We start from the raw sequence: 24,917 nt of genomic DNA on the forward strand, positions 1-24,917 counted from the left end.
TTTGTGCGTTATCTTCCACGTGATTAGGGAGTTTTCATAGACTGCGTTTCCCCCTCGCTAAGCCCTCCGCAACTAAGAAGCTGCTACTGCGCTTGCACACCGATGGCCTTGACTATAGAGTTCTAGGTATCGTAGCGGATTGCGGAGAGTGTTGCCGGCCGCGAAGAAAACTGACATGAACTGAACCTTTCTTCGTGATATTTTTAATTATTAAAAAGAAAAAAAAATAAGTCACAGAAAAAGAGTGATGCATGTTGCGAATACATAACAAAGCCAGGTTCATATAAAAAAAGAGGCCACACAGAGCCATTTTATTGGTCCAAGTCCCCAAAGGCACCCAGCGGGTGCACCTTGCCAACAAAGAGTCATTCGCGACCGATCACAGCCCCATTATGGTAAAACTTCACTCACACACATTCTGGATTCATAACTTCCCAAATTCACTCAATCATGAGCACTCCAAGTACATTCACACTTCAGAAAATAAAAATAAAGAAAGCCAAACTCTCGCTATGTTCATGATTTTTGTTTTCGTTGAGTTGTACAGTTTATTGTGCATTGTAGTATTTCGGTAGTACCGTCCACAATAAGCTCTCACTGGTCACTTCCTGTCTAGAAGCACAACAAACCATTTCCTTGGTAAATGATTTGGTCCATGCTGAAGTGGATATATATAGTGTATTTGGTCACCAGGATGTCAGATCCACACTTGCACAGCAGAGCATAACAGTGAGCTCGGGGAAATTTGAGCTTTGGGTGATATACTGGGCTACAAATGACAGGCACTGCAAGTGAAAGGGACACTCGGTAAGTTATGTAGTCTAATATGGAAGACAGGTATATCAAGAATTAGTACAATTCTATGCTTTAGTTATTCTAAATTTATTTGAATTTCATTTTGTCCTTACAATTACCCCCGCCCCACCTGCAGATGGGGTCCCCCATCACTTCGACCGATCCAGAAGCGGTCCCACGTCAGTGGTTGAGAACCACTTAACAAAAGCAACAAACCAATTAGCTGAACTAAAGCATCTTGCATAAAAACCCTCTTGCAGTCATTTATTTTCCTTAAATTCCGACAAGGAACTGGGTTTTCGAGGGATAAAGTAAAAATTACGATGTTGGACAGGAAGTTTGTTGTTCCCAAAGACTTAGCCGTTTGAAATCATGGGAGAATGTGCAGGTTAAGTTAAACCCTCCCATTCAGAAGGAACATAACATGAACACAAAAGTATTTTCTCCCGAGTCTCGTCTTCGATATTGGGGAAGATAATTTACCGAGTGCCCTCCAGAGAAGCTTTTCCATTTTAACAATAACCAGAAAGTGCATATTATGACAACAGGATGCAACTTGATAAAGGCAGCTTCAGTATGACAGCCTGTGCCCATTGTTCCACGACAAAGTGGACAAGCACGCACAATGTCTTCAGCATGCAGATAGGCAATGACGATGAGTGAACGAACGAGACAATGAAAGGCACCAAACACTTTCACACAATTCCTCAGAGTAATAACCACAGATGCCTGGGGCCTGGGTGTTACCATTCATCGCTAACAAGCTCTGGTTATACCATGCAAACTTGACAAAACTATATTCAGAGAGCCAAATAACACCAGCTTCATGTGAACACACCAACGAACAGCTCGTTAGTGCATGCACCAAATACTACTGCAGTAAAGGATCGTAGTGTAGTGGCAGTATTATACAAGACACCAGATATGCTACCAGTGAAGGCCAGGAGTCATAATACAGAATAGAAAAAAAAGTGCATCCCATAAAAAATTTAACTGGCACAGAAATACTGCTGTACAAGAAAGTCATACCCAAGAAACATGATATTACGAATATGCTGTTTTGTTTTTACTTTAGTGCATGCTGGGGGCTTCTCCGAAAATTACCCTCCTGGCTGGGCAATTATGTAGTCTTCTGTCGCTAGGACATTGCAAAGCTCTTTGGATGATTGGTGAAACAAAATTAGAGCCACTCAGGCACAACATAATGACTGAACATTCTCTTACAAAGCTCATCTAGAGGAAGTGACTTTTACAGAGCATAGCAATGGCAAACATTAAAAATGAGGCAATTCTAGAAATACTTGCATATCGAAAAAACCCATAAGCCTACCTTTAAAGGACAAGTTGAGTTTTAATAAAGAATACTAGATTACGGAGGTATTTTTCGTCTGCACTTTAAAAGGCGACTCCGCTGAACATCGTGGGTTCTGGAGATGGGTACGACCGTTTTTAGTGAGGTCAGCATTCCTGAATTTCGTGGTGTCATTATTTCTTTTTTTTCCTGCGCTCAGTAAAATTTAGAAGTTGTCTGGCCCTACACTTTGGTTTTGAGGTGCTTATGGCAAAACTGAAAGCACTAAGCGAAGACAAAATTGCTAACCGGCTCTAGGAGTGGTATCGCAAAGGGTCTGCACAAAAATGCTGAAGCGTTGCCCAGTGTTGCTCTAGTGGTAGCTGCCACTTTAGTGGTACTCAAGGAGCTGATGAGAGCATTTCTAACACCGGTTCTAGAAGGAAGTCTAGCATCATATTTTGGTTGTGATTATATTAGAGGGGCCATGAAACAATCTTTCTACTTGCGCTAAATACAACTCAGAATCACTCCCTAACGTTAAGAACTGAATAAACTTGCCTTAGATTTTCTTTTTAAGCAGTGGCAGTCGGCAAAGAAATTCGAGAAATACGAGTGGCAACCATCCCCTTAACTCGGAGCCAGAACAAACGGACACGTTGCCTGGTGCCTATCCTATGCTGCCAATGTTAATTATACCCACTCGCTGGTTCGGCAAAGTAGAAAACGTATGCCGAGTTCCCGGCATTGTTAGAGTTCGGTTATTCTCATCACTCCAGTGGTTGGACACGAGCCACTACCCGACTGTCCGCCAAGGCATTGATTGTTCCGAGCCGAACTTCAGTGCTCACGCAGTTCTCGTGTCCAATCCCCCAGCCGCGACTGTCGTCAGGCGGGTGGTTTCTATCTTACAATTATGCCATCAAGCTTTGCGAAGGCAAGCCTGAAAGAAATAGTGCCCCTTTATCCTCGCAATTTCACTGCGACCGAGAAGCTTCTGAATCAGTGGTGGTCCGTGCGAGTATACTTGTGCCAGACTAGGACAAGTACCCCTCTGTAAGGTCATAAACATTCCAACCCGATATCGTTTTATGACCCTTTTAAGCTTCATTAAAGCAATATCATTTGCTCTGTTTTTGAATTTCTAGCGCAATTCCCCCAACACAGTAGACAACAGAACCTTCATTCAGGCTATCTGATAGTGATTCATGGCTCCAACCAGGGGCAGTACTAAGGGGGGAGCGAGGGGGGCGTTCGCCCCCTCCAAAGCCTCTTCACTCATGCTTTTTCTTTTACATTTATTTGAAGAATGTAGGAGCACCTTTGTTCACTGGAAGTGGTCAGTTGACTTCGATGTACAGCGCACTCCCCTTATAACGATACCACATATAGCAATGTACCACTTATAACGATCAGTTTTTAGTTTCACAAGAAACGATCAGTTCCTAGCCCAGATATAACAATAATCGGTTATAACGATTGAATGTTTGGGTTTTTGCGTTATCGTTGTAAGTGGATTGCACTGTACGCCAGCCACACCTCACAAATCATTTCAAGTTCTGTCATCTAGCTCTCTTTAAAAGAGAATGTTAGCAATCACTTTGAGATATTCTTGGTCTAGGCGGCACCACGCGACATGGCGGCGACGGCTCTGAGATATCTGAGATAATCTCCCGGGCGCTGTCTGCCGTGACTTTTATGGTCGCTCCTGCCGCCTAGATTATTGCCCCCCTCCACCGAACCAATATCTGGAATTTGCCTCCCCTAGAACTAATGTCTGGGACCACCTCTCGCTCTACCTTGCCACTCCAGCAAAAATTAACATAAATATCTATTGTTTGAATCACCTGAGGAAGTCTGCACCAGCTCAAGGAGGTTAACTGAAACAGGCAGGCTTCAGTATAACCCTAAAGCTGTGAATTAATGGCGACCTAAAGATTTGAAAAGTTCCGAGCAGAAGATATCAGTACAGCTGCAGAGTTCCAAGGTGTGCAAGGCCGACAGGTGGTGCAGGCCTTTTAATATAGAGTCGTACAAACCCCCTCTGTGAGCTCATGTAAGAGCTGTTTGGAAGAGAGCTATGTTTTTCTCGTCATAAAAATAAACTACACAAAACCAAATACTCGTGTCTCCATTGTAAATGTAGCACTAGAAGTCAGGACAGGATGCTAAAGTTTATAGCTTTCAAAAATCGCTTGGCGAGTTCTGAAACAATGGCATCTCGTCCAGACTAATAGTGCAACGATTAGGTGGAAACAGCTCGACACTGGAGCAAGAGCAATGAACAATATCTCTCTCTGCACGTCTTCGCTTTGCAGCTACTAAGCAAGAGGGAGGGAGAGATACAAGACGGGAAGGGGAGGCCAACATCAAAATTCTTCGTAAAAAATGCAGTTTTCTGGCACGTCACTCCAAATAAAGGAAATACAGCAAAAATGCAAGAACAACAAAAAAACATGTCTTAGCACTTTTTTTTTACCTCGTTTTCTTTGAATCGCGCACTTCTGGCAGATATCCTGCTTACATCTCCATTAAAACTTTGGTCAGCATAAAAGTTGCAGGGTATGAAACAACAAATAAAATTATGCTGGAGTGGTTCAAAATTGAAAAATAAAGACGGGTAATCTTGCAATCGCATGTTACCTTTTGCTTTCTGTAATGACACGCAGCACTTACGATGTGCACAATTTAAAAGGAAAAAGGTAGACCACCAAATTTAGGCCCGCAATATCTTATCTTGCCGAAGACAACACACGGTGAAAAGCGTCACCGTTGGTCTCGTGCAAAAAAAAAAAAAAAAGTCACAAAAAAGAGAAGGCCCGAAAAGACAAAAAAAAACAAGGTCCGCAACTTCAGCTCTTCCCTCTGTGAGACTGCCTCGGCTTTTCCGTAGAAGTCGAGGGTGGATCGACGGAGGTGTCGCCCGAAGGCCATATGCCTTTGGCTCCAGAAATACTACATAGTACTAATTTCGCGAGCTTCTCAGCATTGTCCGTTAACCAGTTTCTGCAACAAATCTGGCAGCAGCCTGGCACATCTGTCGCAGGACCCCCTAAAAGACACGGCAGGGACCCCTCCCAACTCGCGTCTCTCACCACGGAGCTCGGGCAACGCTTAGACATCTCGGCAGCGACCCCGAAAGCCGGTGGGCTCTTCGGTCTTGCACTCGGGACGGCAAGGTACAAATGCGGATACAAAGGTGGGTTGCGTGGGGTGGTTCGCCGCATTCGACGGTCGGTCGGACATAGCGTAAGGCAAGTCCTGCGCATGACGTGGCGATCTGTGCTCGTCAGGGTATGCTCCCGGCAGACTGGGAGGCCTCCCCCGAGTCCTGTTAGGAGCAGTCGGCGGGGTCGACCTCGCGACAGGGCTTCACCCGGGGGTAGAGCTGCACAAAGAAAAGGAGTCTTGCTCGAGGCACGCAGATGCAAAGCTTCAACCCGCGAGGTGGACCGTCGCTATTTCGCGTCTCCCCCCATTTAGCGGGTGCCTGCTCTCTTCCTCTCCCGCACACTCCCCGCTGTATGCGCGAGCGTGCCCATTGAACCCTCGCTGGGCAACCAGGCAGTAGTGACTCATTTCTTACGTAACCCGCACCCGAGGCCGGCGTGACACGTTGCTCGGACACCCGCGTTCGGCTGGGACTTGCGTTAGATGAGCGAGGACACAAGTGAAAGCCAAACGCTGACGCAGCACTCGTGCGACGCCTTTTTATTACGAGAGTGCCTTACAAGAAGTGGCTAGGAGCGAGCCATATAACAGATTTGGTGTTGCGAGTAATTGCAGTGCTTAAAGAAGCATAACTGCAGCAGACGCCGTAGGTGTGGTGAGGCTATCCGAAGTTACGAAGGCTTGGGGAGACGAATGAAAGCAAGGGGTGCGACATTTAGGGGGTTTTCTGCTGACAACCTCTGTGGAGGCCATGCCGGGCCAGAAGAAGGTTCGTGCGAACTCTCTCATGCCAGAACAACAAGTGACTTTTATTCCGTCGAAAATAACACACGAAGCCGCCCCCGCAGTGGCACAGGGTTGCCTGCGGCAATCACGTACGCGAGGGTTGCGCCCTCTACATCTCCCCCCTCAGAATCACACTAAAGGTCCAACTTCCTGGGACGCACCACCCGTCGGCCACACCTGGTTCTTTGTACAGGTGAGGTATCCAAGTCAGGTTCGTTGCGCCGGAGGTTGTGGCTCGTAGGCGAAGGTGGCTGCCGAGGTTGAGCCGATCCTTGAGCTGCAGGTGCCACCAACTCTTGAGGAGGAACCGGTCCTTGAGGAAGAGCCCGTCCTTGAGATGCAGGTGCAGGTGGTTGCCGAGGGGAAGCCCATTCCTGCGCTGCAGGTGCCGCCGGTTCTTGAGAAGGAGCCAGATCTTGAGCCTCTTCTCTCGCAGTTGGGTCTTCACTGCCTGTCCTGAAAGGCACCAAGTTTCTCCGGTTGCGCTGCCAGATTGCTCCCTCATCTGTTTCTACCACGTACGACCTGGGACGTTGCGCTGGACTGAGCACAGTAGCCCTTACCCGTTCCGGACGAACCCAGACACGGGTACCGTCTTCCAGCGGCGAGAGGCTTCTAGCCCGATGGCGGCGATCAAAGTCGGTGACTTGCCGACGTTTCAGCTTCGCGGCCTTGGTGGCCACCTCCTCCTGTGGCTTGCTACTTGGTACCAACAGTCTCCCCGCCTTGGGAAGTCTGGTGCGGAGTCGGCGCCCCATCAACAATCGTGCCGGACTGAAACCTGAGGGTCCGGGGGTATCTCGGTAGTTGAGCAAAGCCAGGCACGAATCGTGCGCCTTGCGTAGCAGGTTCTTCACCGTGCGCACCATGCGCTCTGCCTCCCCATTGGACTGTGGGAAGTTGGGGCTGCTTGTGTGGTGTACGATTCCGTACGATGCCATGAACCGAGCGAACTCGTGGGACTGGAAGGGTGGTCCGTTGTCTGAACGCAGAGTGGAGGGGATGCCGTGACGAGCGAAAATGCTCTTGAGCGCTTGGATGACATGCCCAGCTGTTGCAGAGTTGAGCGAGACCACTTCCGGATAACTGGAATAGTAGTCGACCACGAGGAGGTAAGACTGTCGGTTCAGGTGAAACAAGTCAGCGCCCAGAAAGTCCCAAGGTAGACTTGGAAGCTGCGTGCTCCGAAGTGGCTCTGCTGGATTGTCTCGGTACGACGTGCACTGTTCACATTGTGCCACGAGTGCTGCTATGTCAGCGTTGATACTTGGCCACCATACTGATTCCCGGGCCCGAGCCTTGCATCTGTTAATACCTTGGTGACCTTCGTGAATCAAAGTCAGCGCTGTCGCACGTTGCACTGCTGGTACCACAATGCGAGTGCCTTTCAGGAGTAAACCATCACAAACCAAAAGTTTGTCCAACACGCTTGCATACTTCGTCAGGTGAAGCGGTAACTTTGACTTCGGAGGGAACCCGTTGTGGCACATCGACGTGAGTGCGCGACACTCCCCGTCGCTTGCTTGAGCAGTTCGAAGGTCATCCAGCTGTAGAGATGCTGCTTCTGATGAGGTCTGAAGGACTTCCGCAGCAAACACTTCGATTGTGTCTACAGGATGAGACGAATCGGCAGGTTCCGTTGGCATACGAGACAGGGTATCCGCTGTTGTGAGAAGCTTCCCAGGGACATATGACATTGTGAACTGGTACCGCATCACCTTCAGTCGAAGGCGCTGGATACGTGGAGGTACCATGTCCAGGTCCATCTTGCCAAACAGTGAGACCAGAGGCAGGTGATCCGTCTCTACGTCGAAGACCAACCCACGGAGGAACTCGTCGAACCGTTGAATAGCCCATACAGCTGCCAGGGCTTCCTTCTCCGTTTGGCTATAACGTAATTCAGTCGCTGTAAGGGACCTCGACGCAAAAGCAACCGGTCTTCTTTCGCCGGAACGCTGAGTTTGTAGAAGGACTGCCCCCAAGCCAAATGAACTGGCATCCGCTGAGACGACTGTTGGGTACGCCGGATGATACTTCGCCATACAGCGGTCCGAGACGAGCATCAGCTTGAGCTTGGTGAATGCTGTTTCTTGTTCGTGGGACCAGTTCCACGCAGCATTCTTGCTGAGGAGCGCTCGGATAGGAGCTGCAACGTCCGAAACGTGCGGAAGGAAACGCCCGAGGTGGTTCACCATGCCAAGGAGGCGTCTTGCACCTGCAATGTCAGTTGGCGCACTCATCTCCTTGATCGCTTGGAGCTTGCTTGGGTCAGGACGGATGCCCCTTGCAGATACCATCACCCCCAGGAAGGAAACCTCGCTCTGGCGGAAGCAGCACTTCTTCTCGTTCAAAGTGATGCCTGCGCGGGATAGTCGCATCAGGACTTGCTGCAGGCGGGAGTCGTGTTCTTCGAGAGTGCGTCCGAAGACGAGTATGTCGTCTATCATGCACACAGTGCCTTCCAGGCCTTCCAAAATCCTGGACATCTGCTTCTGGAAAAATTCGGGCGCAGAGGTGATGCCGAAGGGCATCCGACGGAAGCAGTAGCGTCCGAAAGGTGTGATAAATGTGGTGAGTTCTTGAGATTCTTCCGCCAACTTCACCTGGTAGAAGCCTGATTTAGCGTCCAACTTGGAGAACACCGTTGCGTCTCCCAGCAGGCCCAGGACCTGGTCGACCGTGGGAAGGATGTGGCGTTCTCGCAGGACCACCCGGTTTAACTTCGTAAGGTCCACGCACAGCCTGTGGCCCCCGGTGGCTTTGGGGACGACCACCAGTCCAGCGCACCATGGTGTTGGCGTGTCAACTCGGCGAATGACGCCTTCTTGTTCCATCTTCTGCAGTTCCTTGCGGACGACTTCCCGCAACGGAATGGGGATGCGCCTTGCCACGCTAAGAGAAAATGGAACAGCGTCTGGTTGGAGGCGGATCTTGTATTCTTCAGAGAGAGATCCGAGGCCATTAAACAGCTTGTCACAAGTCTGAGAAGAGACTTTGACGGTAGGAGGGTCCTTTTCTTTCGATGAGACGCCGTCGACGAATTTGACGACTTGAAGTGCCTGAATGGCTGGAAAGCCCAAAAGAGGCACGGAGAGGGATTTTACCACATATAGTCTTTGCTGGGTTGACTTGCCTCTCCACAGCAAAGTGGCCATAAAGGACCCAAGAACGTTCAGTGGCTGCTGCCCTGGCCCGAAGAGAGTGTCGTCCACCTTGTCGAGGGACGGCGGCAGGTTGGGGAAGGTGTTCGAGACGGCTGAAACTTCGGCTCCCGAGTCAACCTTGAACACTTCCGTGTAGTCGTTGACAGTTACTTCCACGAACTTGCCTTGGTCGGAGTTGCGAACGGCGTACAAACCCAGCTCTGCCACCTGGGTCGACCGTTTCTTCCGGGAACGGCAGACGTCCGCGAAATGGCCTTTTTTCTTGCAGTGGTTGCACAACGAGTTGCGGGCGGGGCATTCCGAGCGAGCGTGTGAAGCGCGGCCGCAGTAGCCGCAGGAGCTAGAGCTTGAGGTGCGCTTGTCGCGTGCTGAGCTGTACTTGACGCGTCCCGCTTGTGGCTGCCGAGACTTGGCAGCGTCGAGGCTCACCGGTCGAGACTGCGTGTCGTGGCCTGCGAGCTGGTCTCTCTGCTTTTGGGCGTCTTCTGCTTGTCTCGCCTGCACCCATGCTTCTTTGAGGGTTAACTTGGGGTTGCGGCAGAGCTGGTCGGCGAGGCGAGCGTCGCGTAAGCCTACGATGAAGCGGTCGCGGACAAGGCGTTCCACGACCTCGGGTGACGGGTAGTTGCATCTCTTGCAGAGCTTGCAGAGTTCCGCATAGTAGCTGTCCACCCTTTCCCCCGGCTGCTGGACTCGCCGGTGAAACTGCGCCGACTCGTACACCTCGTTGAGGGGGTGAACGAAATGGGCCGTAAACTTCTCTACGACCACGTTGTAGTCCGTAGGAGCGTCGCCGAGGCCGAACGTCGCAAGAAGAGGACGAGCTTCCGGCCCCATGCAATAAAGAAGTTTGCGGACCTGAACTTCTCCCGACGCCTGTCGAAGACCGGAAGCGAAGGCGTAGTCCTCGAAAAGGCTTAGCCACGTCGGCCAGGAACCGGCGTTCTCGAAGTCGAAGCGGTCGGGCTGATGCAGTGAAAGACCTTGCCATGAAGGCTTGGCGCCGTTTCCTTCGTCGTCAGGCATGGCAGCGAGCAGGACGGCAGCGAGCAGGAACACGGCGGTCGAAAGCCAAGCGACGGGCGAGCGAACTACGCAGTTACGGCGGAGACGATTCATGCGGAGGCGAGGCCTACGTCGTTAGGCATAACGTTTGGCACTTCTGACACCATGTGGAGGCCATGCCGGGCCAGAAGAAGGTTCGTGCGAACTCTCTCGTGCCAGAACAACAAGTGACTTTTATTCCGTCGAAAATAACACACGAAGCCGCCCCCGCGGTGGCACAGGGTTGCTTGCGGCAATCACGTACGCGAGGGTTGCGCCCTCTACAACCTCTACCTGATGGTACACTGGCTTTAGAAGCAACACTTAGCTTACTGCTCGAAGAGTAAATCTTAGTCTAGCTCTAATAGACCACTTGCTAAATCCCCCAAGCACACCGGCCCGCACTCGAAGAATCATGGGAACGGTGTTCCTACAGTTCTCTACTGATCGGCTATTTCGACCAATTCGGCTCTTCAACGCTTTGGAGTGTAACCTGGAGTCATCCAGAATAAGCGTCATGTAGAGTCCAAAAACCTGTCGTATCACTTTTAAAATTTCTCGTCAATGTCAGTATTTCTGATACTGTGCATGCCATACACCCTTCAACCTGGCTGAGCTGCAGAAATCTTTTACAATATTATTATTCTCGTGACTCGTGACGTGTCTAGCAAAAAATGCTTAAAAAGTCGAGAATTCACAACAACCAAAACCAGGATTTAGCTCGGAGTCAGCGGGGCTATTTATAGCATTTTTAGCGTTTCCAGGTTAATATCAGCACCTCTGAAGTTGTACGAGAATGATATTATTGCGAGAGATTTCTGCAGCTCAGCCAGGTTGAAGGGTGGAGAATATGCACAGTATCAAAAACGCTGACATTGACGAGAAATTTCAAAAGTGATACGACAGGTCCTTAGACTCTACACGACACTTATTCAGGATGACTTCGGATAACACTCAAATGTGCGTAACCATCGCATTGGTTGAAATTTCCAATCACTAGGGAACTGAAAGAAAGCCCTTCCCGTGATTCCTCGAGTGCGAGCTGTGACGCTCGTGTTAGCGAGTTGTCTACTGGTCTGCCTACCCCTGCGTCACTATACCCCGTTTTGTACTTAGCAAATACGAAGCTGTCAAAGCTACTGGCCCGAGTGCCAGCTTCATCTATGGTTTCATGTGCCCAAGATAGCATGCACATGATCTGCAACATCAAACCTCTACAACTTTTGTACTGGAGGCTTTGTCAACTAATAAATACTTCAAAACTTGGCAAATTAATTTGCATTAATTAGCCAGATTGGCATGCCACAAAAAATATCTTGACTTGCTTGATAGGACCGTGAAAAATAGACTGCGTTGGTTTGTGACGTGTAGCATATGCTCCAGCTTTTTTTAAGGGGGGACATGGGTCTTTGGAGCCAAAAGCTTCCTAGAACTGCATTCTTTTGAAAATGGCGATGGCTGTCGTTCTTCTGAATCTACCAGGCTTATAATTTCGTGGGTGAATATTTGAGCTATAAATCACTTTATAATATCTACGCGGGCTGAATGAGCATTAAAGTTGACTCTAAAACATTGTTTTCACAAAACACAATTTTTAGACTCGAGAATTTGCAGGAAGGATATCTCAGCATCTAGAGCAAATAGAAATATAACCGTTCCTGAAATGTGTAGCTGAACGTGTGAAGCATACAATGTTGAGAGCATAATTTTTGATATAAGTCTAGAAAAATTTATATTTGATCTTTTGCTTTATTACCTGTTAGCCATGCATCAAAGGGACACTGACAGGGTATTTATGCTCGCCGAGGATTTTAGTTGTATGTGACATATGAGAGCTCAACTACCCAGAACAGAATTTGCGGCTCGAAATTCGGTTTCTTTCCGCCTGAAAACCTCCGATCAAGAACTGGCCGGTTCGAGTGTCGCTCACTCTCTTTTTCGCGGTCACGGGCCGTTTTCTAAGGTATCGATGCGACCACCAAATTTAATCAAAGTCGTGGGTCACTAAAAGCACACACTCAATATTAAAAATAGAAAAAAATATGAAACCCATTTTTTGTAAAAAGCTGTAAATATGTTGATTGAAAAAAAAAGTTCCACAGACAACCGGAAGCATTCTGTGCGTTTGTCGTTTCGCGTATCGTACGACTCGCGGGGACGGCGATGGTAGTGGACGACGGGCGTGGGACCTCTATTTCAGAACTGTCGTTCGCGGTACCGGCGAATTCTGTCTACCGTTAAAAGAGAAATTTGGGACTGATCAAAAGAATTGGTATTCATCCCGTACGACACGCCCGGCCACCAAGCCGATTTGCACGAAGACGTCGCCGAGCCGTCGCTCCCTTCTCGTGGCTGAAGACATCGCTCGCGCAAACGTCAAGCACGACGTGTCTACTTCAAGTTCAATATGCACGCGTACGATTTCTTTAATAGGTGCGAATGTCCCCAAAGCGTGGTGCTTCCCGACTTCGACCCGGGAGTGCTAAATTTGCTAGAGAAAAATCGGCAGCAAACTTTCCAACTTACAGTTTATCGGCTGAATTATTACTAAGGAAAGAGATCCACCACGTAAGAGATGCCCCTGTAGCTCAGCGGGAAAGACGTCCGGTTCACACGCGGTAGGACCGGGTTCAATCCTCTGTGAAACTTTTTTTTTTTTTTTTTCAAACATTTTTTGATGTTTACATATCTTTTTCTTTTTTTTTACAATCATCACTGAAGAAACAAACAAAAAAATAGCAAACAAATGTTGTGGACGATACTTCGCTGAATTAAATGGTATGGGATTTCCGTTTTGACAACTGCGAACTCAATGTAATCACTTTCCACAAAATACAAGGAGCATATAAATCAGGTAGCGTCCGCTTTCCGAGGTGCCCGTATATGTTCTACAGGAATTGCAGCCAGCCATTCGTCCTGATCCCGTTGATCTTTCGGAAACTCTGTCGCACAATGCCACTTTTTTTTCGGACGCAGGACATGTGAGCCAGCTCTTCACGCAACATCTTGGGTGTATTCTTTTCGGAGCCGATCATGGAAATTCACCACGGGCACTCACTACTCATCTCCAACTCCTCAATGTACAAAATAACTCATCTTGGAGTACAGAACAACGAGCGGAACAAACATAACTGCAAAAGAATCGCACGGCGAGCAGTTCCCGCACGCCGCAACCCACGCCGCATGTCGTGTCGTCTGCTACGGAGAGAAGAAAAAAAAACAAAAAAACGCACGGTCGGGTGTAGCCACGTGACTTCCGCCACTCACTCTCTTCTCTCCACTTCTCCGACCTCCGTCGGGTTTCGGTTTCGAGCAGTTGCGTCTTTTGGCTTTATTAAAAAAATACGCTACTCTGTTGCAAAATATTCATTGGGTAGTCCTCCGACACCATAATAAAGCACCTGGCAAAAAATAAAAAAAATTTTTTGGGGGGTGTCAGTGTCCCTTTAAGCAGTGAACTTCAATGTGTGCAAAAATCACTAATAATGAGTTTTTCTTAAAAGCGCTTCCAACATTGTATTCTCTACACTTCATAGTATCTAGCCATGTGTTAAAAAAGAATATTTTGTTGAGCAGTTTTTTTTCTATCGTTTTTCCAAACAAAGGCAGGCAAGTTTTATTTATTTTGAGGACAATTCTACTGACTGAGAAAATGACCAGATATATGAAATCAGCACAGAAAGCTGAACAAGCTTGTGCAGTTTGATTAAGTTTGGTCATAAAATAAGAAAAACAGCTCCAAGACAAGTGTTCCCCCTTAAGTCCTGGAACGAGTGAGCTGAAACAGTTCATATAGATAAGGAAGCATACCAATGACCAGTTGCTCAAGTAAGTTTCAGTTGGCACTGGTAGGTACAAACAAAGCACAAAGAAGCCGGTAGCGAGGTCCCAAAAAAGGACCTTCGAAATGGCAGTCCACATCCGACCAAGAAATTAAGGTTCTCCAGGAATTTTCCTCGAGTCTAGCACACGTCAACTGGCACTCTGAGAAGTCTAGAAGGCTCCTTTTTAAAACGAGCATTGCCAAAAAATGACTATAGTAGCCGACACTTGCATTAGCCCATGTGTTCCAAGACTGGGGGAACCCAGGAGTTCCCCAGAGCACCCTCAGGGGTTCCTCAAACATCCCAAAATAATGTGCAGCAAACCTGCTCATTTGTGCGTATCTATAGGTCAGACACTCCCTGCATTCTGTATTCTTGAGTGTCGCTTCTCCATGCATACGCTATATTGCACCAGTGATGAGACTGGGCAGCTACCATCCTTGAGATAGAAGAGTTTGAGAACCCCTAAAGTTCTTTGAGCTTGAGGCAGGCAGCGAGCAGCTTGTTATCTTTTCAATTAGAGTGGAACAGTCAGTTGTTTCTTTTGTATCAGCAGGTCAAATAATAATAATTCCCTCATCACATGGCACCTACTACCAGTCCCGATTCCTTTACCAGGTGCGAATGTCGCCAATGCGTGGTGCTTCCCGACTTCGACCCGAGAGCGCTTTTGCTGGAGGAAAATTGGCAGCAAACTTTCCAACTTACAGTTTACCGGCTGCATTATTACTAAAAAAAAGGGTTCCTCCACTAGCTCAGTTGAAAGACGTCAGCCTCACACGCGGCAAAACTGGGTTCGATCTCCAGTGAAAGCGTACCTTTTTTATTCAGACATTTTGCGATGTTAACATTTCTTTCTTTTTTACAATTACCACTGAAGAAACAAACAAAAAAATAACAAACAAATGTTGTGGACGAAACGTTGCTGAACTAAATGCTATGGGATTTCCTTTTTGACACCTGCAAACTTAATGTAATCACTTTCCACAAAATGCAATTAAGGAGCATATAAATCAGGTAGCGTCTGCTTTCCAAGGTGCCCGTAAATGTTCTACAGGAACTGCAACCAGCCATTGGTCCCGATCCCGTTGATCTTTCGGAAATTCTGTCGCACAATGCCACTTTTTTTCGGACGCAGGACATGTGAGCCAGCTCTTCACGCAACATCTTCAGTGTATTCTTTTCGGAGCCGATCACGGAAATTCACCACAACACTCACTACTCATTTCCAACTCCTCAATGTACAAAACAACTAATCTTGAAGTACAGAACAGCGAGCGGAAGAAACATAACCGCAAAAGAATCGCATGGCAAACACTTCCCGCTACGCCGCCACCCATGTCGTCTGCTATGCAGAGGGGCAAAAAAAAAACAAAAAAACGCACGGCTGGGTGTGTCACGCGACTTCCGCCACTCGCTTTCTCCTCTCCACTTCTCCGACCTCCGTGCGCGGGTTTCGGTTTCGGGTTCGAGCAGGTGTGTCTTTTGGCTTTATTAAAAATACCTATACGCAGGGTTCGGAGTTTTCGGTTTAAACCGATAAAGACCGATAAAAGTACGCCGAATCTATTTTCGGAAATTCGGTTTTAACTGAAAAAGGTCAGTTGTAGGTTCGGCGTTTTCGGTAAAAACCGATAAAAGTATGTCTAATCCGTTTCCTAAAATTTGGTTTTAACCGAAAAAGGTAAGCTTTTTAGGGCCGCGTCAAGGTGGGTGGGGGAGGGGGCACGGGGGGGGGGGGGGGGGGGGAAAGGGTTTTGCAAGGTTCGACATTGAGTGACGTCTTCGTGATTGCCCTCTTCCAAGGTTCATCATGCAACAAAAAAGCTCTTGGATTGGCCTTCGCGGGACACCTGTGCCCTTTCTGTGATCGGGCTTAGTGTGTCAAGTTCCCGGTCCTAAAAAGAAAGTTCGGATGTGGGCTAGCATAAGGTTTTTCGCTTCATGCACTTCAGAGGACATCGAGGAAAGCCGTTAATACATTCCTTACCACCCGCTCTCAAACTTCCCTGTGGTTAAAAACATAAATACAGTGGATTTTTCTTTTGACATTCCGCTGAATCTTGTACGGTCATTACCTCAGACGGTCACGTCGTCAGAATGGGAAGGAAAAAGAAGCGCGCTGAAGATTATGCCCTCGAACGATCTTGAGGCGTGTCCTGACGGAAGTTGTAGCGAAGACCACGTATGTATATGTGCCGTTATTCTTTGAGTGATCACAAATATCACAGCTACAAGGATCATTTGATCCGGTGTCCGATGGTGTGTCTTTTATATTCACCGGAAAAAAAAACGGTGAAGTTTTTTTGGGAATAAAATAAATATTCACCGAAAAAAACCGAAAATTGAATTTTAAAATAAACACCGAAAAAAGTATGCCGAATTTTGAAAAAATAAAAACCGAAAACGCGATAGCCTACCTATACGCTACTCTGTTGCAAAATACTAGTTGGGTAGTCCTCCGACACCATAATATAGCGCCTGGCAAAAAATGAATAAAATTTTGGGGGGTGTCAGTGTCCCTTTAATGCACCAGCTCGCCTGCACATTGACCATTTTTTGTCCTTCTCTCAATCTTTACCCTCATTCTCAAACTTTTCATTGTGAAGACTAGGGACACTGTTAACAAAAATAAATACCATCGTTCCGAGAGGTTACAAAATTGGGCGTAAACTCTTGGGGGAGGGACGCAGGGAAACCAGAGTGCTCCAAGGAAAGAGGGACAAAGTGCACAACAAAAAGAGAAAAGGAACGTTTGCGGTATTTTAAAGCACTCTAGGCATGTAGCCAGATTTTCAGATTACATCCCTACAGAAAACACAGGGATGTTACATCCCTATGAAACACACTGGGATGGGGAACATGGGGATGTTACATCTATGGTGACAGGCCTATTTCGGCAGGGACAGTTACGTTTTTGTGAGAATACGCATTGTCACGAAATCAGTAGGCCTACTGAGTGAGTGGAAGAAAATCGAAAGAAGTTTTGCTTGTTACATATATAATTTTATAAAAATAAACATGCTACCAAAATGTTACGTCCCACAGAGTACAATCCTAGCAAATTGTGTGGTTACATGTGCCAATAAGTTTCGTTTGAACAGATATGAACAAGCATGGTTGCCAACATTTCTTCCCCATTGTTTAAAAATGGGAAAGGAAGGCTCTTGTGGTGTCAATGCAAAACTCTGAAAAAATTAATTTTTACAATGAACTAAATAGTAGAGAAGATTGTGTTCTTGCCTTGTCCCCCCCCCCCCCCACATACACACACACACATTTTTCTGTCCTGCACTCTGAGAATTATATTCACCCTATAAAAACGATGGAAGTGGAACATAGCTAGGGTGCTACATCTATTCAAACATTTTTGGGGAGGAACAAGGGAACAGATGGATGGTACATTACTACAGGAGACACTAGAATGGTAACATAGGAAGCTAGTTCAAGGTTCGTGTCCAAACGTTAAGACAAAGTAGAAAACTGGGCTGGTCAGGAGGACTTGTTGGAAAAAGCAGTTCCCATACTAAATTTACTTATAAAGACACAGAACAGAGTCAGCTTCCAAACAAAGCCAAGGTATATACATCTTTATGAATAAATTTAGGACTGGTTTTTCCGACTGTCCCTCAGCCGCTTCGGTGGCTCCGACGCAAGGTGTCGGCCTCCGCATCCCCAAGCGGCAGGTTCGAATCTCGACCGAGATGCCCGAAATCTGACAGGGGCTCATAGCGCAGAGGGTAACTGAGATTTCGGTTGCGCGTCAAAGGATCCCCAGGTCGTAGAAATTAATCCTCCGTCCTCCGCTAAGGCATGTCAGATATGCCTTTCGTTGGTACGTAAAACCCTCGAATTTGACCCGACAATCCCTAGTGACCAGCCCAGTCCAAGGTGGTGGATAAAGGGGAGGAAGGGGTTGTTACCCCGAGTAGGTTGCGTGGCAGGTAGCCCTCTCGGTCGCCCAGGCGTGCCCACCACCAGTGGCGCTCGGCGTCGTCGCCCTTGCGCAGCACCAGCACCATGTCCCCCTCCTGGAAGCTCAGCTCGTCCGGGTTGTGGGCCTCGTAGGCAAACACCCCGTACGCCACGCCCCCGTGCAGGATGCCCAGCTTCTCCTGCACGCCTGCGGGAAGGGGAGGTTGCCACACCTTAAACCCTTCGATGTTGTCCATTAAGGACTAGAAAACCCAAACACGAGTAATCTTGTTCATTCTGCAGCAGATGGCAGTGCTACACTATTGCTCTTCAAGCCCCTCTACCCTGGGAAAAGTGGCGCCATCCATTGTAGTAGAAATGTTCGGGGCACGTGACGCGCGTCACTTCTGGGAAATTCATGGCGTCTGAAATCTAGCTCAGTGCTATGTTGTGCCGCTATGACCTTCCCAAGGGCTGCATGTTGCACGTGCCTCGTGCATCGACGAACATTGCGCTACTTTTGAAACATGAAGGGGCTTTAATTGCTCTGCCCTTTTCAGGTCACCCCATAGTTCTACCATCATCATCATCATCATCCGCACAATTCATCTGCAGAACACCATTTCATCGTTAGAAGCGGCGCCGCAGACCTTCACGGTATGGGCAACTTGCCTTTTCATGGCGCTACGGCTCTCCTAAGTTGAATACATATCCACTTATAGCAACCCACGAAGAAGACGAAGAGGCCCAACGGTCAAAAAGTGTGAGCGCGAAAGCACGAGGAATTCAATGCTAATCGGGTCGGTGCAACGTCAACGCGGCGGCGAACTCCTTCTAGTTTTGTGTATATTAAATAGCTTATAGATCTATCTACAGTAATCTCTCATTATAACGAAGTCAATGGGACAGCAAAAAAATCTCATATAAGTGGTAATTGGATAAAAACAATAGAGCCAGAAAAACAGTCTCAGTAGCCTTGAAGGTCGACGGGAACACTGTGTAATGCTCTGACCGTATATTTAGTTGAATAAACCTTGGCTATGAACATTTCGCCGCAGCTTTACAGAGCAAAAAAATAATGAAGTAGGGTTTGTTGATAATTTCATCCGGACATCAGTACTCCTCGAACTGCTCCAGGCCTCGCAAGAACACAGACACCGCCGCTGCACTCCACTTTGTTTCGAAGCAGCCATAGGATGTTTCGCGTCTCCGCAGTCGTCGGCATTTCCTGAGGTGCCTCTCTGACGTCGCTTCGTGTTTACTCTGGCCGCACGCAAGGTCTATGATGGCAGCATCTGTGGCAGGAGCAACAACAGGAATGTCGGCATCGACAAGCGTGATTGAATCAAAGTTATCCTCGGTGGCTTTGTCAACATGTTTTCACACATTCTTGTAGAGATTGTTGCAGCTATGGAAATTGTGCGCCTGCTTGGCAAGCATGCTCGCGAGAGGAAATCTGTTGTGCACGAAACAGTTGATGACCTTTCATGTTCAAGTCGCGGGCACGCTTTCTCCTGCACGAGAAGCTTCTCGAACCCGTCCAACACGCCTTGCTTGTTCTGCAAAATGGTGGACAGTGTCGAATAGCCGATGCTGGAATGTCAATTTCTTTGACGATTTCAGACTTAAGCCGGCCACTTTTTTTCAACCTCGCAGATCTAAGTGACTTTCGGCAAACACTCTCAATCTCCCATATGACGCGCTCGCGGAGGTGCGCACATTGGGTGCTGATGAAGAGATGATCTCCTCTGGGCTCTATCGCTTCCTTACCCAGATTCGAATCAGACAGCGTCAGCTGCGGGCACTGTGAGTAGCATCAAAACGTTGACGCTGCTCCCTGCCAACGTCCTTGCATCGGCACATCAACATTGGAAGCGGCGCTCTGCCCTCCGTCACCTGTTTACTCTGTTTTCCCTGTTAGCCATTTATTTGCCTCGGAGCAGAATGGGGATTGAATGCAAGGTTCTCCGTGCGCATCCGTGTAGACATGTGTGCTTTCGGCACCTAGGTCTTTGTAACAAGCGTGGTCGGCTGCCAATACACTAAGAATAATCCATTTAAAAATGTGTGCATTTCGGTCGGGACCACGTGGAACTTCGATAAGAGCAATAATTCGAAAACAGCGATTTTGTTGTAACGGGGAATTACTGTCTCTATCTAAGAGCTACTGAATGAACACACCAGATGACCAGGAATTTACAGCGAGAGCCATGTGACATCATAACTCGTAACCGGGTGACATGATGTGATGACACCGTGTCATGTGATGTCGTGGTATCAGGCAACATAACGGTGTCGACATTTTGTCGCACTGTCATGTTTGGAAATAATGTCGGGTCACGTGACGTCGCAGCGTTGTGTCGCGGTGTCGCGTGACGACGTCGGGTGAACACTGTCCGCCAGATGTAGCGGGACGCGAATCTGCTAAATCTGGCAGACGTGTGGCAGCCCTTGGTTCGTGTTTTTCTTGAGGGTACACATAGTGCGTTAATACGGCGGGGCCCTGAAGCGGCGGTCAAGAACGAGGCAGTGTACATAAAGGTGCATGGGGTGCTTCCTCACCTGTCGCTCGAATCGGGGGTCCCCTTTAACCTCGAGGAACGCCGCTTCACTCGCTCGGCGGCCAAAAACCCTTTTGGATCTAGCCATTGCTGAAACCTACGGCCCCTCTCGGCAATAATGCGCAAAATAAACACCGACTTATTATTGGGGCAGAAATGGCTATAGAAGATCTCTTTCCGGTTAGCGGATTTATTTGCTTGTTTATTTGTTTATTTGTTGACAATGCCCGCAACAGCTGGGTAGGTTTTCGAAACAAAATGAAGGAGGCAAATGAATTTTGTATTTCAAATGATTTTCCCCCTATGTAACTCCCCAAAGGGCCCTACGGGTAAATAAATAAACGGCCACGTGCCTTTCTGGTGGTACAATGCCTATGAACAAGCACATCAAACATTCCAGCACTGTATACGTACGAATACGAACCGAACAAAGTAAATATCCACACACCTCATGACAGTTCTGACATCACCGAGTTTTCGAAATTGCTCGAGGCGCAAACATGTCGATTGCAGATGACAAGAAACCATTAAATGAGTCTTCCATTCGGGAGAGAGGGTAGATGTTACTATATGCACTTCTCTGCCACATTCACATTTTTGTGAGAGAGCGACTGTCATATTTCCGGATTCTTCGGCCTGGTTGATAGCAGCAAAGAAGGTCGTAAAATGTGCCTTCAACTGCTGCGTTTGGCATCCTTTCCTGCCCACGCATTCAAAAGGTCCCCGCATGATTCAGGTAATGCCAGCTGAACTAGAATAAACATACATACACAGAAAGAAAAGACCATACACACCGCTGGACTAACAATTACTTCTCTTTTTCCCGCTCTTCTACTAAGAACCCCACTTGAGAGAAATATTCTCTCTTCTTCTTTTTTGTTTCCTACTTCACCGAAAATTTTACAGCCGAATGAACATTTTCTCTTTCTCGTGCAGTGCTAGAGAAGGTGCGCTAGCGCGGTCATCGCCCTTTTCCTCCAAGGGCACCCAGGATTTCACGTATCCAGTTCTGTCCTGTTCCTCTCTCGCTCTGCACAAGAAAGAAAAAATGTTCCTTAGGGGATTAAATATTTGGTCAACTAGGAAGGAAAAAGAAGAAGAAAATATAATGTTTCCCTCATGTGGAGTTTGTAGTAGAAGAGGAGGAAAAAGAAAAGTAATTGCTAGTCCAGCGGTGTGCATGGTCTTTTTGTTGTATGTTTATTCTAGTTCAGCTGGCCTTGCCTGAAGTATGAACACACTAGTTCAGCTTAAAGAGGCACTGACAACCCCCAAGGGTCATATTTTTTTTATTGTCTAAAATGATGCAAGTTGTAGTCATAAACAAGCAAAAGAAAATGCATCGCAAAAAAAATTTTCTTAGGCATGCGCGCACCTTTTTATTTTTGGCGTTCTCCTCTGCCGCTCCTCGCCTCCTCGCTTCTTTTGATTTGTGACGTCAAGAATCATAAAATTTAGAAGCTTCGTAGGCGACATTTCTATGACATTTAATAACGGCAGTCGTAAAACATGTTTTTTAACGCAGTTGCGAATGCACTACGACCCTTCTTTTTGAAATACCAAAAACTGCAGTCCGGTGTGATGTCGTCTCCTAGATTTGTATCCGCCCTCGGAAAACAGGCGACACCGCTCAAAACCAATTTTTTTTCGGTCCGCCGGCGCCCTCACTTGCCACTTCTTTCCTCCTCTCTTTGGGTCACGATGGCAACAGCACGAAGTCGAGCAAAAAAGTCGACCCTCAGGACTCCCAATATTTGACGTCAACGCACCGGCGCGGATTGCGCGGGAACTTTGAATTCGGCATTTGGAAATTGTTTTTTTTACTTCACAAATACTGATTTCCCAAGTTTCGAATTTTGAGGGTAATGTCCCGGCATCATTTTCAATCGTTTCGGATAATAAAAAAAAATATGATTGTGACGTGTCAGTGCCCCTTTAAGCCTGCCCCCCCATGACGTCGCAGTCGTCGTCATGTCGCCCCGTTGGCGATCATGGCAATCGGTCCTAGAAGTTCTGGCAAAAAGAGCAAACGTTGCCGTCGTCGTGGAGTTCCGGCTGCCCCAGCTTCAGTGCACTGTGAAGCTAGAGAGCGACCAGCGGCGTAACGGGCGTCTGTCACAGCTAGATACCGGTGAGATTGCAGCATCGTCGTTGGGCAAATGCAGACGTCGTTGGGCAAAAATGGAGGGACCACCCTTTAGAATGTGGTCATCACATCGGTTGGAGATCTGGGCAACAGCAGCTGCTGGCTCTGGACTTACTGTAGAGGTACTCGGAACAGTTGTCGAAGCCCTCCTCGTCCTCCTCGCACTTCTCGGCAGCTGTCTCGTGGTCGCTGAGCGTGGCAGCAAAGATGCAAGCCCCGTGCTCCACCAGGAACTTCACCATGGCCAGGTTGTTGCAGGAGGCAGCGCAGTGCAGGGGCGTCCTGAGGGAAGCACAAAGGGAAACTAATTTAACATTTGTGTTTAGACGGCATAAGGTCGGTCTGCTACGAGGTGCGGCTATGCCGGTTTACGCTGTAGACAAGAAATTGAGCCAGTGCAGTACAACTGCTAGCTTGGGGTCTTTAACATGCATCGTACAATAGTGATACGTGACTGCACGCCGGTACGATGCTCATCCAGATCGAAACGGGCAGAGGTGGGGTTCGAATTCAGGATCGCCGGGTACTGCGGCACGAGCTTTTGCCCCGCGTGCTCCGAGGTACAGAGTGTAGACGCGCTCGGCCACCGATCCCCTTTTCGTTTGGGGCACGGTTACGTTCCCGAGCGGGATAACTAGTTCGGCGCAGCAGGATACTGTATTTATTCAAATCTAGGCCGATAGTTTTTTTTTTAAATACCAATACATCAAACTCTAGGGTCGGCTTAGATTCGAGGATTTTGAAACACGCGCTAATTCCCAAGTAAAATTGAAGAAAGTGGCGCACAGCTAGCGCCACCTAGAAAAAAAAGTATTGTAGCCATTACTAGCCGAGCCAGTAGCCACTTAAGTACACGGGCGGTTCAGCCTTTTTGACCTGCGTTGGTAGTGGCCTGCGTGCGGCGGGGCGTTTTCTTTTTATTAACAGCGCAATGGCACCAAACAGGCGGTGCCATTATAGTTCCGCTTTTAAAAACAAAGTTGTTTTAGTCGCGGAGTTGTTGTTGAATGTTCAAGCCGGGCGGGACTTCAGCGTGGATGAAGAAATGTCCGTCGTTGGAGGAGGCAACGGGAGAAGATATTTGCGTGCGCCGCAACGAGGATGGCGGGCTGGGTGGCTGCAGCGTGGGAGACCTCCCTGGAACTTTGATCATGCGCTCCTTCATAAAGTGCAGCATATCAAATGCGCTTGATGATATTCAGGATAGCGCACTGTTTGAAGATGACAGTGATAAACAAGTCAGCGACGAGGCTAGCAGCGATGATGACTCAGAATGAGCACGGCATCTTCATGTTCAATAAATATCTTCTTTTTGTGAACGCTGTCCTCGCCTTCTCATTCGGGCTACATTCGAGGTAAGTTTTTTTGTTTTTTTCTGGCTTCGGACTTTCAGGGGTCGGCTTAGAATCGAGGCCGGCCTAGATTCGAATAGATACGGTAATTAGTTCAGCCCAGAAAGTACCCTCGCAAACAATAAGAGGCACCACACCGAATCTAGCCTTTTCTTGCGTCTGCAATCCCCACGAATTTCTGTTATCTTTCTATTTGCCATAGAGTTAAAAGAATGAGATCTAAGCTTTGCACTCCATCAAACAGTGTGACCCAAAGAGCTTTTGGAAACCAGCAAGTAAGCTAAAAAAAGAATAAAGGACCATTGCAGCTCGTATTGTCCGCAATAGTGCGCAGCAAAAGGTTTGAGTTTAAAGGACGGTGCAACCATTTTCGGTGTTTGAACGATTAACTGCGGGAATTAATGCATGTCACCTATGGAACGAAGAAAGGAAAACCGTATTTTCATGCGTGTAATAGTTTTTATTAAGAAAAATAAAACAAATTGAAAATCCAAAGTGCCTCTGAACTCTCACGTCGTCTTTCGAGTTACACACTCTGAGGGACCACCTGGTTCCCCGTTGGGTTCTCTCTTCAGAGACCCCAGCTGCTTCTTTCACTATTGTCGACTTTTCAAGGAAGAGCATCATCCAAGATCACAGCGAGCGATCGATTGACACAAAGGCCGGTGCGCCACAGGCCACAGGGCTGACGGTGAGCGCAGCGGTGGAGGAAGACAGGTTTTACTGACTTCCTCGTGTTCCCCAGAGACGTGTCACTGTAGTTCCCATAACCGCCACAAGCGGCTGCAGATCAACAAACAATTTGTTTTTTTCGTTCGCAATCACGCGGCGGAGTAGCAGTTTTTCAGGGCAAGGAAACACGTTTTTC

The 24,917-nt window shown here is 47.8% G+C and overlaps 1 protein-coding gene across 1 annotated transcript in view; it reads right to left on the reverse strand.

Moving 5' to 3' along the window:
* Nucleotides 1–285: 285 nt before the first annotated feature.
* The window catches only part of LOC8030815 (apoptosis-stimulating of p53 protein 1), a 274,058-nt gene continuing 249,426 nt past the window's right edge, over nt 286–24,917 (reverse strand). Inside the window, 3 exon segments of the mRNA XM_042293751.1 lie at nt 286–5,474; nt 17,999–18,198; nt 22,813–22,979. Of these exon segments, the coding sequence (XP_042149685.1) occupies nt 5,421–5,474; nt 17,999–18,198; nt 22,813–22,979 (421 nt within the window). The 3' untranslated portion in view covers nt 286–5,420.

The sequence above is a fragment of the Ixodes scapularis genome, unplaced genomic scaffold, assembly GCF_016920785.2.
Source record: "Ixodes scapularis isolate PalLabHiFi unplaced genomic scaffold, ASM1692078v2 PGA_scaffold4__175_contigs__length_147842914, whole genome shotgun sequence".
NCBI classification, from domain to species: Eukaryota; Metazoa; Arthropoda; class Arachnida; order Ixodida; family Ixodidae; genus Ixodes; species Ixodes scapularis.